At 40.0% G+C, this 17,455-nt stretch overlaps 1 protein-coding gene across 2 annotated transcripts in view; it reads right to left on the bottom strand.

Annotated features, from left to right (window-relative positions):
* Nucleotides 1-1,055: 1,055 nt before the first annotated feature.
* si:dkey-12j5.1 (probable assembly chaperone of rpl4) overlaps nt 1,056-17,455 on the bottom strand; it is a 25,882-nt gene continuing 9,482 nt past the window's right edge. For both annotated transcript variants that reach the window (XM_005934824.3, XM_005934825.3), the window contains exons 9-11: nt 16,060-16,113; nt 9,278-9,430; nt 1,056-1,411 (exon numbers count right to left, since the gene is read on the bottom strand). In XM_005934824.3, the coding sequence (XP_005934886.1) occupies nt 1,235-1,411; nt 9,278-9,430; nt 16,060-16,113 (384 nt within the window). In that variant the 3' untranslated portion in view covers nt 1,056-1,234. The remainder of the gene's footprint in view (nt 1,412-9,277; nt 9,431-16,059; nt 16,114-17,455) is intronic.

Raw genomic sequence — 17,455 nt, 5'->3', positions numbered from 1 at the left:
TCCGTGGAGGTTGTGAGTTGGTGAATGTCTGTCGCATGGAGCAGTCCCTCCTGCTAAAGGCATCTAGGGAGAAAAACTCGACACGCACCAAAAATATATCAAAGCGCAAAAGTCACAGCTCATACACCTACATAGAGACACGCATTCTCTATGCTAAAAAAATCAAATCAAACAGATGCTTAAAACTGAGGCAGCTAAGAGACGCCGACTGACTGCCTGCATGTTTGAAAGGCAACAAAAGGATAATACGATGTTGCAGTGTGGAAAAACTCTATCCAAATTTTTCATACATTAGCTTTCAAACATGTCATCATCTAGTTAACTGCCATGTTGTGAATGTTTCACACTTTGGGTTTTTCTGCTGTTGATAAAACTGTTCGAGCGACATAATTATCTTGCCACACACATGCACGCACGCACACAGTCACCCACTCAGATTTCAAAGCACTCTCTTCACCTTGCTGCACTCGGCTCTAAAGAAAGTGAAAAGCTTCTGTCCGTTATTGAGGTACGACAAAACATAACCCTGCCTGAGCATTTAAAAGCTAGTTTCTCCTTTCTGAAAGGGCTCAAGTCACTTTCAACAGTCAAGCTCAGAGAATCGCTTTCTGCATCAGGTAGTCAAATTCTCTTTTATGTCTTGTTGAATTAAATGAGCTCTAAAGCAGGAGAATGAAATGAAATGCACATAAACTTAACATAACAGAGCTGCATGTAAAGTTGGCATTTCGAGTAACTCTTACATGAGATGGCTCACTCTGCACTCTCAGAGGGGAACGCTCCTGCTGTCGTACTGAGGAAGAGCTGAAGTAATTAACATGCTCCCTTTGTGTTGTTGTTTGTATGTGTCGTGTATGTTTGCTTGTAGAAACCGAGCGTGGGTGCGCATAAGAGGTAAAAAAGCCTTCAAAGGTGCTCAGCTTCTGCTGCTGCTGAGATGTAAAGCTTTAAAAACTCATTTCTTAATAAACTTCTGTCAAGGAGATTAAGGGAAGCATTACTCAAGTACGGACTTATTTCAGTGAAAGCATTAAACAACTGGCTGAAAGAGATTGAGGAGACTGCTGCTTTTAATGCCGCTCTTTTGTGCATATCAGTGGATTTCAGATTTAATCGTTGATAAGCAGGTGGAAGAGGAAAACCATTAAAAAAAGGCACCTTTGAGATCTCATGAACTACAGAGAGACATGATGGGAGAAAAGTGAAATCACAAAATACAAGCAGGGAGGTGCGGTCAGTGTTCCATGGGTGCTTCTGCATCCTCCTCTTCATCATCATCACTACAGGGTTCAAAATCTTCATCCAAGGCTGGATCTGCATCCTCTCCCTCCACCTCTCCTCCCAGCTCGCCCAGAAGCTGCTCCACGTGCTCCAACATCGGCTGGTCGTCACATCGAAGCTTATTGTACAGCTGGCAGAGCGAAAAAGACAAAAAACAAAGAATGATGCAGGCGTATAATAGAGCAGTGGGTACACTGGAAAACATGAAAATGTTGACTAGAACGTAGGTTATAAAGCAGAGATCCAAGCAGAAAGTGCAAAATTATACTGTAGAGGCAACTGAAGTAATGATATGGTGAGTGAAAGGCTCTCAGCAGAAGCTTGGTCACTACCACATTCATAAGCAGGAGATTCGAGTTGAGGGAAGTAAGCAGCCCTCAGGTTTTAAGTCTCTAAGTGCCGGTTAGGACATTTGAAATATCCAAAATCATCTGCATTCTGTCAGCACAGCAGCCCACAAAACGCTGGTAAACAGTTTTTGTCTTTATTTTGGCAAATCAGCACATTTGATGCACAATCCAGCCGAGGAGGCAGAAAGACCATTTATCTTCCTCTTTCAACATGCATGCACACACAGACACGGAGAAATGTATCCTGAATCGAAGCGCATATGGTTGTGTTATAATCAGAGTTACCCCAGTGAAACACGCTGTGAGAAAGCAAGATAGAAAACTCCCGTTCTCTAAGCAGCTAGTAGATTTATCTCTGGTAAAATACTCTGCTTGTGTGTAATTGCTGAACTTAAAATGGAGCTGGGTGATAAAACTACTCGGGCTACCAATAAGGACAGCGAGCACAAGACTACGCTTCTGTGTGCAAATACATTACATAAACACGGGAGAGAGGATGCAGCGATTCATATTTTTGCTGCTCTTTCCAGAAACAAAACTAGAGAGGGGGGAAAAGGCAGTTGGTGGATTTATATAATCTAAGAATATAACTCTATTTTGTCTACCAAATGCAGTTAAAACCAAGCACACAGTGTTTTATGCTCACGGACAATCAGCAGCTGAGTGCCATCATTCTTACTAAAAGTGTAACAAGGCCAGGAGAGTGAAGAAGAGTGTGTGTGACTGCTTTGCCCCAGGACCAGTCTCTAAGCAACAGCAGGTCCTGACAGGAGACATGCAGTCCCATGGGAACTCATTTGGAGCGTTAGAATGTGCAGAGTGTGTGTGTGTGTGTGTGTGTGTGTGTGTGTGTGTGTGTGTGTGTACTTAAGTGGATGCTGTCTCTGCAGGTTGGAGCTCCAAGGAGGTGGAGTGTGACCTAGGTCCAGGCACAGGGTCTGATGCAGAGGGGATTTGACCCTCTCAGACCACACACACACACACACACACACACACACACACACACACACACACACACACACACACACACACACTCTGCCAGTGTCACTCTGAAATGCCTAGAGATGTTTTTCTACACCAAACAAAGTTGGGTTGGGTTTATACTAGATTTGCCTCAATACCCAGAATAATTGCACACTGCAGCCTTGGGTAATAAGTAGCGGGCAGTGGATGTCTTTCAAAAAGGAAATAATCTAGCAGATACAGTGAACATCTGCAAAGGTGCTCTATGTTCTACCATACTGAGCGTTACTTGGAAATTGTATTTATATGTAGATATACGTACTACAAATCAATAGCACATTGTGTCTGCTGGACAGGGTGCGATTATTCAACGTGATACTTTCAGCTAGCTAAACAAACCAGAGCTATTCTTTACACATTCCGCAATGAGTGCTGCTGAGATCAGCACTGCCGTCGCAAAAAAACAAGCATTTCTCATTTACAACAGCCTATGTTTTTTCTTCTCCCTTTCACGGCTCAGAGAGCTGCCTGAAGAGGGAGGGAGAATGCGGCTGATCGTATAACTTTTTCATGGTCCACTTTGCTCTACTTTCAAGCCCTAAGTCACTGCCCAAAGCACGCTTGAATAGGGACATAACGACTCAGACACACTCACATACATGCAGCATATTATACACCTGCACATACAGAGGTGTACCGACAGTGATGCGCGCTTGCTATTCCTTTTTTAAGCTGTTGTTCAGAGGTTGGTAATGTTGATCTGTCTGTCAGATGTGAATACAGCTCCATCTGATGTTTGTGGGTCCAGGGTGAAATATCTCAGCAATTATTAGATTATTTGCCATTACATTTAGTGCATGCATTCAAGAGGGTAATGACCAAAGACTTGGCTGTGCCCCATATTCAAAGATATATCTCAGTATCTATATAAAGGATACGTACCAAATTTTGTTCTACCAGGGTGATCATCAAAACAAAATGTAACTTCTGCCAACATATATTGGTTTATAGCAGCATACCTGCAAAAGTAATGATACTCTTCAGGCTGTTAGCATCTTTACCAACACTGACAAGTGCCTTAAGTATTTATTTTAAACTGGTTGTTTTCCATCAACCGGTCGTCACAGCGGTTCATCTGCCTCACCCCATCCCTAGCATCCTCTTCTGTCAAACCAACTCTCTACATGTCCCCTCTCACTTCATCCATAAACTTTCTCTGAGGTCTTTCTCTTTCCCTCCTGCCTGGAAGCTCCATATTTAACATCCTTTGTCCAATATATCCACTACCCCTCCCCTGCACATGTCCAAACCATCTTGCCTCGCTTACTTTGTCTTCAAACTGCTCCGCCTGAGCTGTCCCTATGATGTACTCATCTCTAATCCTGTCCCTTCTGGTCACTCCAAACTAAAATCTTGGCATCTTTAAGCTTAAACCAGTGTTATGACTAAATAGAGCCTCAAAGAGTTCAAAGTGTGGCCACATATTTTGTTATTTCATCATGGGACATTCCTGAAATGACAATTTTAATTAAAAGATGGTGAGTTGTAAATTTGATCGAATATCTTTAGAATTAACTTAAAAAAAATATCGAGTGCACATAAAATGTATTAGTATTGTATGTTATTTCTTAAGGTTCAAGAATGTTTCTGCTGTGCCTGTTGCCAGTGCATGTTCACCTGGGAACTGGAGAAAAATAAATTGAAAGTTATAATTCATCACTGAGCTCCAGGTTCTCCGACATTTAGTAACGCGATCCACTATAAATCAACATGGCAGCACTCAGTGAAGAAATTTCTGCTGAGAAGAGTTGGCAAGTTTGAGCTCATGATAACGACAGCATCAGCTCCGATCACCGGTAATAGAATTGAATGGGCCCATGAAATTTAATTCAAAACAGAATTATGTTTATTTCAAGTAAGCAACGGTGCTTTGGGAGCTGAATGAAGCCTCATTCTGTTTATGGTCATTAAATAAAACCTGCAGGGGCCTTCTGCTTGTTTTGAAATATCGAACAGTAAAGAAGAAATAAAAAGTCAAAAATGCATTAACTCAACACTCCAATTAAGCAAAGACAAAGATGTCTGATGTGTTGTTCCTATGGTAGGAGTCAGCATAGATTAACAGGATTGTCCAGCACGAAGTGGACGAAAGTCTAATAAGCACAAACGTACCCTTCACAGAAAATATATTTTCCTCTCATTTTTTGGTAGAAACCTTTTTTTTTAGAACTCGCACAAAAGGACAGGCTGATTACGCAGTAAAAGCCTAATCATTCCATCATTGTTCAACTTTTGCTCCACACCTGTGCTTAACTTCCACTTTCATCTCAGCCTTTATTTCATTTGGTAATACCTTCATTCTCCCAGCTTGTGTCCTGACTATTTTCCCTCAGTGCACTTTCCTTTTGCCTTCTTTCACTTAAATTCTTGCCAAATGACCTTCCTGTCAAGGAGGCAGACAGGTCTTCTTACGCTCATCAAGCACTTGTACTGATGCGAGCACACACACACATATACTATTTTGAAGAATAATGGTAAAATCTTACTCTTCTTTTAAGTTTCTCCGTGACTACAATCAAGTTATCACCATCTTTTTCTTTGCCAAAACACAGCACTCCCAAAAACATGAGAGCTATAATTAAAGTAATTGTTTCAAAACATTTTCTACCTTTTAACTTCTCTGTATCACTGTCAGCAAAAACATCAACACACTCCGTCACCAGCAATGGTGCTTAGAGCTCATCATATCATCCACGATAACAACCCCTAATAATTTCAGACATGATGGAAAAGTGTGCAGAACAACCACATGTCAACCTCAGATGACAATTTGCTACTTAAAAAAGAAGCTGTTTCAACAACCCCCAACATCTTTCGTGGGAACCCAGAAAACAGTTCCCATGAAGCAAACATGTTTCAAGGCAAAAATCACTGTGGATTAGAACCACACTATGAAGGACGAGGAGCTACTAGCAGCTGTAGATGTGCGACCCAAAGATAAACAACCAAGCATTGCTAGCTACTGGTGAAGCTACATGGTAGTAAAGGAGGGCTTCAAGCAGCTGGTTAAAAAGATAAAACATTCCCTCCCAGGTATAAAATGTTTCTCAGTTGTATTGCATAGCTCCTGAACACTCACAAGGTTAAGTTACTTTAGTCATTGTTTTTCTAAAGTGCTACAATTTCCAGAAAAACCCATAAATTCAGCTACTTTTATGCTTACATTTAACCTGGATATAATGGTGTGTCACCACTAATGCTGCTGCTGCTGGTACCTTGACTGAACAGATTCACACTTTGAATTAGGAAGCGTGCCATCAATGACAGTAGCTCATGTGAAAAGGAAGATGAAAATTGCCCTTCATTTCTTACATACACAAATGATGGTGTCTGCAAGCATCGATAAAACTTTGATCAGTATTTTCTGCTACATCTTTAGATAAATAACCATAAATAAATACATACATTTTCTTGTAATATTGTGATATAGTTTTGAGGCTGGCCCCTAATTAGAGCTCCTTTGAATGTGAAGTGATGGCCAAAAACTCACACACACACACACACATATGCACACGCACACGCTTACAACTTAACACCTCAGTCCCCCAGTCACACCCTTGCAGGGAAAGGCATTAAAATTACATGACAAGCACACCTTAGACCAATCCTACCCACAATCTGTGCTCATGGGATACCGTCTCAGACACTTCAAATAGTAAAGCTTTTGACCTCTGTTTGCCCTAGCTGCCTTGCAGCTTCTTTGCACACACGCGCACACACACACACACACACACACACACACACACCCACACACACACACACACACACACACACACACACACACACTCACACATAAACATTGTCCTCTGTGCATACACTGCAGATCCTTCTTCAATCGCACCCTATCTGGCTGAGACTCAAATTCCATTTCACGTCCGGTTTACTATTGATTTTACCCTCGCCACTATTCACCAGCTACACGCCCCGCACCTACACACACCCAACATCCAATCTGTTCCCTCCTCACCCCCCCATTTTTTATTTTTCTACTCCTGCTCTCCCTCCTACACTTCCTATTTGTCCTCTTGACCCATCCATTCTTGCCCATCATTCCTTTGTAGAGCCTCACAGCTGAATATAGTGCATGAGAGTGAACAAGTATCGATCAGGAAAAAAGATGAATGACAAACAATTTCTTAACAAATAATATGCATGCAAGCTGGCACACACAACTAAATTAAATGTATGCATCAACATAAGAGCACCTATGAATGCCTGAATGCTCAGTATATCATGCGCGCACACACACACAGACAAAGCCATAAAGTATGCACAGAAGTGGACCAGTGCCAAAACAAGCCATTGGGCTTTGAGGCCTCATTTCCATGTTGGAGACCATTTTAACTAGCAGACTGACTCATCGTTAATTATTAACACTCACAGTAATGCTCAGAAACAAAGCTCGGATATATTAAAAAATTGTTTTTATATCCAAGCTTTGTTTGCACATCGCGGCTACACAATGTACAGATGCACACATCTGTACATTGTGTACCAAGCTGTGGAATTAAATGTACCACGAGGGGGCTGTTTTCCCTCCACATTCCATCTCACCTTTTCAAGGTCTTTGTGCATTTACCTTTCACATTATTCTGCGCCTGTTGCTTCGCTCACTCTACAAAGAAACTGCTTTGCTGTTTACTTGTCATGCTCCGATGCCTCACCCAATTCTTTGCCAGTCTTTCACCTTTTTATTCCTTTGCATTCTTTTTTTTGTCCATGCAAAGAATGGCTTAGTACTTAAATGACCCTATTTCTCAGTTCCATTTTTTTTTTCTGATTGTTTTATTTTTTCTCCCCAGTTATTAAATCTCACACACTGCACACACTTATTTTTATCCTGATAGATTCTTCCATTCTCCTGCTTGGCAGCTCCAAGTCCACCTCGCTCCCATCTCAGTTGTGGACATCACCAGTGGAAGCCTGTTAGATAGGCCCATCAATACACCGCTGGCCACAGAGACAGACGTCAATATATTGTCACTAAGCTGTCCCTACTCATCTCTAGAAGAACACGGCGGGGTAGGAGAGAAGGAAAAGGGGTGTGTAGTTGGGTGAGGAGGTGAAATGGAGAGGAAAGCAAAGAGTGGAAGAAAAAAAGAAAAAAGAAAAATCAGAGGTGGGGCCTGCCATCCGTCACTCCGTGCTGTCTGATTTACAAGCCTATTGGATTTTAGACTAACATGAATCACTGCTCCATAGAGGCATTACTCCCTGACAGAACGACAGAATGAATTAGACAGTGTGCTCGTGTGTGTGAGGGGGAATAGGAAAGAGAGTAGGGGGTATATTTACACTTCTTTGAGATTATACAAAGACATTTCCGCAGCAACAATGAAGCTTAGCTAGGATCGTCTCACATTCGCAGTACTGCATGTACCCTTTCTATGACAACCAGCTCTCAGAAGAATTAACTATTGTGACAGTGTGCTGGATATAACCATCTGTACCCACAATTACTACTCAGAAACTACGAAAGGAAACACATAACTAGAATATAAAAATACAAACTGTATATTGGTCTGCAGCTAATCATGCGTTAATTATAGATTGATCTAAAGATTGTGTTCTTGATCTATTTGGAAGAATTTTATTTTTAATTACAGAAAAAAATAGGAAGAAATGTTCATCACAATTAGTCAGACCTCAGAGTGGCATCTTCATGTTCTTTGTTTTTGCCGAACCAGAAAAACATTTCGTTAACTGTAATGTAAGACAAATAATCACCATTGAGAAGTCGGGACCATAACATATTTTGTTCCATTTTTGCATGTATACGGCCAAAAGACAATGAGGCACTGGCCATGGGATTCTGATAACTAAGATGGATAAATGTGATGCACTAGAAGTAAAAAAAAAAAAAAGTCCTGAAAGGACATGCTTTAGTGAAGTACACACACATGTGTTACAATGGCAGTGCAGTGTCAAAGAATCATTTATTTTGAGATCACAGATAATTGACAGCTATACTGAGCTTTAGATTTAATGGCTCATATTACAACCCTGTTTGCTTTTATGTAAAATGCACATTTAAAAAAATGACTTGCATCATCAAATAGCTGAATAATTGTAGCACACAGACTTTCAACAAATGTTTAAACCTGCTGGAACACGTCTTAATTTAAGTTATGTGGTATTCCAAGCAGATTCTAAGGTGGGTTTGGAGTTCTTTACAACTCTGGTTGAACAAATGATTCAAAAGTTTAGGAACAGTGCTTGAAAAAAAAAAAAATGGTGGATTTCATCATCTACGCAACATAACATTAAATTATGCAGAGAATCTGAAGGAATCTTTCTAAGCAAGGGACAAGGCTAAAAATCAATGCCGAGTTGCCTTGCTCTTCAGGCCTTCAGTCAGTACTGAATTAAAAACAGATGCGACCGTGTAATGAAAAACACTGCATAGACTCAGGGACACTTCCAAAAACCACTGCCAGTGAACACATGTCATCAGTGCATCATTAAAGGAGTCATCTTAACCTTTTATTAACTTTGTGTACCAAGTTTAATAAAAGGGTTTGGATAATTTCAAATGACAGCTTTCAGTTTTTATTCACTCTTTCCACTACACCCCAGCTTTTTAGCTTAGAAACATATATATGAGGTCATTATGACTGGACTACCTTCTTAGCATTAGTCAAGTATGATCTGGCAGCTTCCTTCAATGCCGTCCCCTCCTCCTTTTCCTCTTCTGTTGCTTCTCTTCCTTCCCCCTCCTGCTGCTCCTTTGCCTTTTCCAACTGGAGGTAGCACACCCAGCCAGAGAGATACCACACCTGCGAGGCAAAGCGACACAGACAGTTTATGTGTTGTGAGGTGCAAAGATTTAGAGTGACAGTCAGTTACGACAAGGGGAAAACATTTTCTGACCCTCAGAGAGAATGAAATCCAACATCCGTCTTTGACAAACGGGTTTCGCACATTTTACATGGAACCAGAAATACACAGTCTCAGACACGCACAGGCAATCAGTCACTCACATAATAATTCACCCTGACAAAATCATGACATAATGTACTCATTTACAAATGATAGCCCATAAGTGTAGCTTCCCATTAACTTCAAAATTCTTGTTTTCACAATTTTCAGTTTGTTTTCCCCCTCTCTGTAGCAAAAGATGCAATTAGTAAAATAAATACTCAACTGTAACATAATATAACATAATGAAAAAATGAATTGCCTCAGGAAAATAACATCTGGGCCTTTAAATTCATATCATATTCACAATTTAGACTGTTGGCAGTTTTGCACTAGCTATTACATTAAATGATGGTTTTAATATGGTTTGATTCCACAAATAATTCGAGTGTTGTACCTTATTATTCCTCACAAGTATGTTTTTGTGATCCCAAACATATAGCAAAAGACTCCAAGAACTATCACACTAAAATAAGAACAAGGAGTCTCAACACTTTAGACTCTATCTGTGACTGCATGATATTTCACAAAGCAGGACGTTCTACAATCTGTTGATTTTTGTAAGCGACAATACTGAAAGGAAGAAAAGAAATCCCGAGGAATAACTATAATTGCTAGTTTAGAAGTTGTGATGATTAGGGTATCATTTACACAAACATCATAGATGTTTCTGTTTATCAAATGCTCAGAAAAGTAAGAATATACACAGATTTCCCTCAAATAAAGTAACACCGACTCCCTGCCTTTACTGTGTCGAGGCTTTTTGAGCCTAAGCATGCAATCACATCCTAAAGGTTTATTCTGAGACAGAATAAATCCTGATGTCACAGATAAACAACAGCTCTAATGCATCTAAATCATAGATAAGCTGTTCTTTAGCACAGGCTGTTATTAGGCTACCACATCCAAATACCTTCTTAGAATTAACCAGGTAATCTAGCTGCCAACTGAATGGCCCCATCTCTTTCACTTGGCTCAGTATACTATCATCACACTAGTCAAACAAACTGAGATGCATCACCTACACATTGGGATTACATGAAGAGCCACTAAATGAAGTGAACTGATAAAACAAAAAACATTTGTAGTCGTGAATAAGTCACAGTCATGAGGCTTATTAAAACCCCTCCCTACCTGGGAAGTTGAGCAGGTTATCAAAAATTAGACTGTTGATGGTTCGACACCTTAGAACACACCCACACCCACACACCCACCCACACACACACTTCCAAATGCATCCATCCATAAGTGTATAATAAACAAAGCACTGTACAAATTCAATAAAGACCTTTATAAGGGCGTGAATAGGAGTAGAACAATGCAACATAAATGCCATTTCATTTCTTTAAGTGTCTAAATGTTTTCACAGCATGGTATTTTTCTTGCTCATAAACTGCAAAGAGGGATTTTCTACCACTTACTACTTGCGTCTGCTTTAGAAGAAAAACATCTGTTCAGTTGTGTAATACTCATTTACTGAGTCAAGCTTTTAAATACCATACAGTTTTAAACCAATAAATATGATTGTGGATTTTTGATTTGCCCACCAGAGAATTACTAGCTCACTATCAATGTGAGAATATTCAAATATGTGCTTTAAAATATGTTTTTATCTTTTGACACAACACCAGATTAAATAAACTGCATTTTGAAGTATTACTTAATATGCTAAAACAATTATTTATCATGTATGAATCAGAGTTTTGTACCATATACACCAGACAGTTTATTAGGTACACCTTGCTATTACTATGTTACTCCACTTCAGAACTTTGCTGCACAGATTCAACAAACGTGCTGGAAACATTCTTCCAGAGATTTTTGGTCCATATCGACATGATAGGATAACACAGTTGCTCCAGATTTGTCAGCTGCACGTCCATGATGAAAATCTAATTTTCCACCACATCCCAAAGCTGGTTTACTGGATTGAGATATGGAGACTTAGGAGGCAATTGGAGCACAGCGAACTGTACGTCACTGTTCACGTCACACCACAATATCCTGGTGGAAGCAAACTGTGACATTTAAAAGATACTCATTTGGTACTAAGGGGCTGAAGTGTGCCTAGAAAATATACCCCAAAATCATTAAACCCTCACCAGCAGCCTGAACTGTTGATACCAGGCAGGATGGATCAGTGGTTTCATGTTGTTTACACCAAATTCTGACCTACGATCTAAAGGTCACAGCACAAATCGAGACTCATCAAACCGGGCAACATTTTTCCAATCTTCAGTTGTCCAATTTTGCTGCTGCAAATTGTAGCCTCAGGTTTCTGTTCTTAGCTGAGCAGCTGGTGTGGTCTTCTGCTACTGTAGCCCATCTGCTTCAATGAAGAGCATTCAGGGATGTTCTTTTCCATACCTCTGGAATAATGACTGCTTATTGAGTTATTATTGCCTTCCAGTCAGCTCGAAGCAGTGTGGCAATTCTCCTCTGAGTTCTGGCATGAACGAGGTATTTTCATTCAGAGAACTGCAGGTCATGTCTTGACCGTGTCTACATGTCTAAATCCATTAAGCTGTGGCCACATGACTGGCTGATAAGATATTTCTGTTAATGAGCAGTTGAAAAGGTGTACCTAGCAAACTCACAGTATTAGAATCAGTTCCCTAAGATTCGTCTCAGCTGAATATATATCAAAAAACCTAGAGCAATATTTTTAAAATAGATCATTTGCCATCATTCCCTTTTTGAACCACAGAGTTCAAAAAGGGAATGATATTTTTAACTGTAAGTTACTTTGCTGTAAGACACCAAAGCACCTAATTTTCTTTCTTTTTCACAATAACACATTTTTGCCTCTGCATAATCTCAAACACTAACTTGTGCTTCATCCTCTACCTCTAAACACTCTCACGTTCAACTCTCAGTGAACTTGGAGGTGTGAGATCGCCTCTCATCACAGGCCAAAGATCACCCACCCACTGTTCTTCAAGCATCAAGACACAAATATTAGCTTTATTCATTATTCACTGAGAGCAGAGGCAGTAGGGACCAGCGCCCCTGCCAAATCAACCATTTAGCTAACAAACACATCAAGGCATGGCACACTGAATTCAGAATTGCCACTCAGCATGCTGAGTGGGAGGCTACCCCCTGCAGCCATACTTATCAGAACAACAGCAGCACTGGAGAAATGTAGTGTTGTTGCAGGCTCAGCGGTACGACATTTTTATCACTAAAACATTTCCCTGAATGCAGAAGTTAGAATAAAATGTGTAAATTCAAGTGAGACAGTGTAATTGGGTCACTTAAATTCAAAATTTTAACTTCAGAAATAAGAAGCCCGTCTTTAAACACTCAGAACAATGCTAGGAAATTCTGTGCAGATGGTCCACTGTGAAATATTTGCGTCTGTAGTATAGTCTGCCTGAGCATCTGCACTCAGAATTAAAACATGTGAAAGTTTGCTAATTAAGAACTTCAGAGAATCCACTGTGTCCTACTCCAACCCCAGACCGAGGCACACGTAATAAAATACATTTTGTGTGTGTCAATCAAATCGCTGGGACTATTGAAATTTCAAAGTGAAGGCACATCTCAGTTTCCATATGGTGCTACTGAAGGAAGAACAAAAGCATCATGAATCAACAGAATACCTTTGAAACAAGATTTGCAAGAAAGTAGCTCACTTGTTTTTGCAGACTTAACGTTATATAAGTAAGGTTCCAACTTTGAGATATGCAAGAGAAAGAAGAAGGAGTAGAGCGCTAACCTCTTATCTGCTGCACTTAAGAGAGAAATAAGAGAAAAAGTAAGACAAAGAGGTGAAAGAAAGGAAGAGAGAGAGAATATAATGCTTTTAAATGTGTCTGTCATACATTTCTGACATCACAGATATGACTCTAACAATGTACCCATGTTGTGATCAGATGATACACTTTCTGACCACCAGAACTGGTGACAGTACCAATATTTGATTGGCTGTGGGCATGCTCAAATTGAGTGTCACAGCAGTGCGTCTCTGAAGTGAGTTTAAAAGTTCAGCCCCCTGATGACTGCTCTCAATCTGTCAGCTGAGGGGTGTGTGGGAGGCTGAGCCTGAGGGGGAGTGGGGGAAAGAGAGAGAGAGAGACACGACCGTGCTTTTCTGTCTGACACTTAGTGGCACACCTTCGCTTTCTATTGCAGCGACAGTGGGGATTTTGAGCACACTGACAGCACAGAGCTCATACTAAAGCACAGAAAATACTGCAATTCACTCTAATAAGTTCAGCGCCAGACTCTATGTGTGAGCACATAAGTGCTGAGATGAAGCAATGCAAATGCAGGGAGTACACAGAGCTCAGCAAAAGGAACTAAGCTCTAGATGTGTGAACCGCTATGACGTCATCCAAAGATTACTGTATTTCTGTCTTGAAGCCTTGAGGTGAGCATTTTGGTCATTGCACTCTTCGCATTTTGAAACTGAATGTGACAAGTTCTTACTATAGCCAACACAAGATACGCTCGCCCAAACTGCTTTATCATAAAGTCCAAAATTTACAAAACTCAATCATTTTGCGAACCTGGAGTCTACATTCATTTTTTTAATATACTGTCTAAGCATATAAACTGAGATGATCCTTCCCACTGAAATGAAAAAGAGTTGCTTTTGCTTTATACCTACCCAGCAGTTTCTACTGTATTATAAAAAGACTGTATGCAAGAAGACCAATGACTGTATATAAACATCTTATCAACTGGACTCAAAAATGACATCAAATCTTATCGCACACATACAGTAGAGAGCAAAACTCACAAGCACTCTAATCATTTTTTAGATATTTGCTAGGAAAATGGGTAAGAAGTGCAGTGACTTATTGACACATATGCAAACACACATGGGAATCCTGTATACAAGGCAAAAACAGAGTTTGCGCAATTCTAACAAGCTTGAAAGTCAATATTTGGTATGACCTCCTTTAGCAACCTTTAATATTTGTTTGTCAGGTCCATAATGTTTGCTTATTTTTTATTTCTAAATCATTTGACTTTCAGACGCTGTTCATTTCCTGCAGGTACTTTTTGTTTTAGTCCTTTTGTTGTCTTTCTTTGCATTCTACTTGTCCAGCTTCCTTAATTTTTCTAAGGACACACTACGCACCATATCGAGAATGTTTTTCAGCTAATATCTCTTGTGAATCACCTTGCTGTTGTAAAAATGGTATGTTATGCCTGTCAAACTGCGTTATCTTTGTTATTTTTCATCGATTCGACAAAAGAAAGGGGAACAAATTATGTGTTTTTGTGACAGACTGTTAGTAATAAAGTGCCTACGGAAACAATTTAAAATTGGTTGTTTGCCAAGTTGTCTGTTATATGTATACATAACACTTGATCTTTCCTTGAGTAAAGGGGCTTTTTTTATGCTTGATGATTCATAAGTGGTGTAACAAATGAAAATGAGTGAAAAAGTAGCCAATCTCCAAAGAACAATTTTGAGAGAGCACAAGAAAGCCTGGAGAACTATTGCTCTAGACCATGTTAAAAAAAAATTTACCAACAGTTTGGCTCATTGGAAACAAAATATTAAAAAAAAAAAAAAGTTTTAAAATGGGCAACTCAGGATTAAGATTAAGAATCGCCAAAGTTAGTCTGGACAGACTACCCTGAAATTCAGACTCAGCTGCTATCTTTCCCCACTTTGCCTGGCACCAGTATTATGACAGGTAAATAGTAGAATGGTAGGTATTTTTGGTTGTATTCCCTGGTCAAACTGAAATCAAGTTTTTCACATCTGCCAATTTTAAAAGACATTCGAGCGAATACGTGAGTTCAGTTGTCTCTGCAGGATTACTTACAGATCTATCAATCACATCCACACTTTGATCCATACAACACTGTTTCTGCTGTTTGCAAGTTTGTACATAGGTACACAAAAGGTATAACAAAAAAAATCTGAAGCTGTTTGCAACTGAATTTTGCTGTTTGCAGAAGCTGAAATCACAGAGTAACAGCTCAGAACAGGACTTGATCTAAAATTAATAACCATTCTAGAAGCTGTCTTGACATAACCAAGAAGATTGGCTAGTCTTACATTTAAGGCACATTTTAAATCAGGCAAGTTTTGTGCCACTTTTTGATCACACCTCCAACAGGTTGGTAGCTTATGAAGTTAATCCTGCCTAAAAATCTGCGGTAATGTTATCCTTTCTACAACCAAAGCTGGTAAGCAACCTGGAAACAAGAAAAATGTGCTCACAACAACTTCCTATTCAAATCAGTTGTATTTATATAATGCCAAAAGCGCTTTGGCGACAGTAGGAAGGAAAAACTCCCTTTTATCAGGAAAAAACATCCTGCAGAACCAGGTTAAGGGAGGGGCAGCTATCTGCCACGACCGGTTTGAAAGACCCCATAACAAAAGAGAAAATATGCATTTAAGCAAAACGCTACATTTTCAAGTTCAGAGAGAGAGAAATAATTACGATGAAAAGTAGAATAAAAAAAAAAAAAAGACCTTAAATTACAACAGCCGGAACAGGACTTCATCGCTTACCTGGACAACTTCGTCATCCTCTTCTAGCAGACTCTCCAACACATCTACTGCCATCTAATTTAAAGAGAGACAAACAGATAGTTACCATTTTTAAAAATGTATTAAAATTACAAACAACAATCATACTACACTCATTTTTGTCTGTAGAAATTCATCAGTACTCCCTCTATTCTCAGGTTTGACTGACAAACCAACATGCATAAAGGTAAAGACAATATTGTTGCACACAATCTAGCACATCTTCCAGTCAGCCCAATCAATCAAATGGATCAGAGGGTCTGATAAGCATCGAACAGGTCAGCAACCCATACACAGCACCGTCAATACCAACAAGACAACAGACATGATCGTCAATAGATACACTTACAAGTACTTATCACACAGTCGATAGTCACTTTAGCCACCGTCTACCATTGCCTTTTTTCCCAGCATTTTGTCTTTATTAGAGACGAGCAGCAGGGAAAGACCAGAGCAGTCAATACCATATATTCATAGTAGCCCCCTCCACTCCTTAGGATACACGATAAACCTAAAGACCAACCAGACCCAGAGCCCGTATTCCCCTTCCTCTAAAGCATTTGTCTGATTTCCTCCCTGTAGTGTCCTGTGGAGGCGATGTGAGGTCTCGAAGGGGTTTAATGTTAGGTGACCTTTGTCACAGCACTGTCTGGGTCAGTTTCTGTGGGAAGTTTCCATTACAGAAATCAGACCTTGACTAAAGTAGGCTGGGTGTTTGTTTTGCTCTGTCTCCCTCCTTGTGGAACCTGTGGTTGTGGTATATGTGTGTGCATGTGTTTGTGTGTGAGGCCCCAGGTGATGATATATTGATTTTTGTCTACTTCAGGTTGGAGGCGACTGTTAGCCAATCACCCGTGGTGAAGGGCAAGAATAAAAGACACGCACGGACCTGTGCATTCACACACACACCACTTTACAGTCACACACTACAAAAAAGCCTGCACACAACAATGAGCACAACAAGCAGCACTTGTTTCTTGTTAAGGGAGTCTTATTAGCTGGAGAGCTTCCTAATTCCCCCCCCCTCCTGCTCGTTGGAGTTCTCTGCTCTTTTCATTAAGTCTATGCGGTTCCGGTGGCAATAAAGAGGTCTGTTGGCTGCATAGAGTAAGGGGTGTCAGGTTAATTGAGAGTATCTCATTAAGATTGTGCAAATATGCATGTCAGGGAGTCAGTTGATTGATTGCCAGACCAATTATCAGCTGAAATACCATTGTCCTTAATTAATTAATGACTGATTAAAAATACACAAACAAAAACATCTAATCCCAGCCGATGATGAATGGATTCATGTCCAGCTTCAGAATGATCTACTATCTACTTTCACTGTATCACTACAAAGTGACAGACACACAAGCTGCACACACACACACACACA

This window comes from Haplochromis burtoni, unplaced genomic scaffold (assembly GCF_018398535.1).
Source record: "Haplochromis burtoni strain Fernald_Lab_line unplaced genomic scaffold, NCSU_Asbu1 Contig_120, whole genome shotgun sequence".
NCBI lineage: Eukaryota > Metazoa > Chordata > Actinopteri > Cichliformes > Cichlidae > Haplochromis > Haplochromis burtoni.
This window is presented reverse-complemented; position numbering and strand designations above follow the sequence as displayed.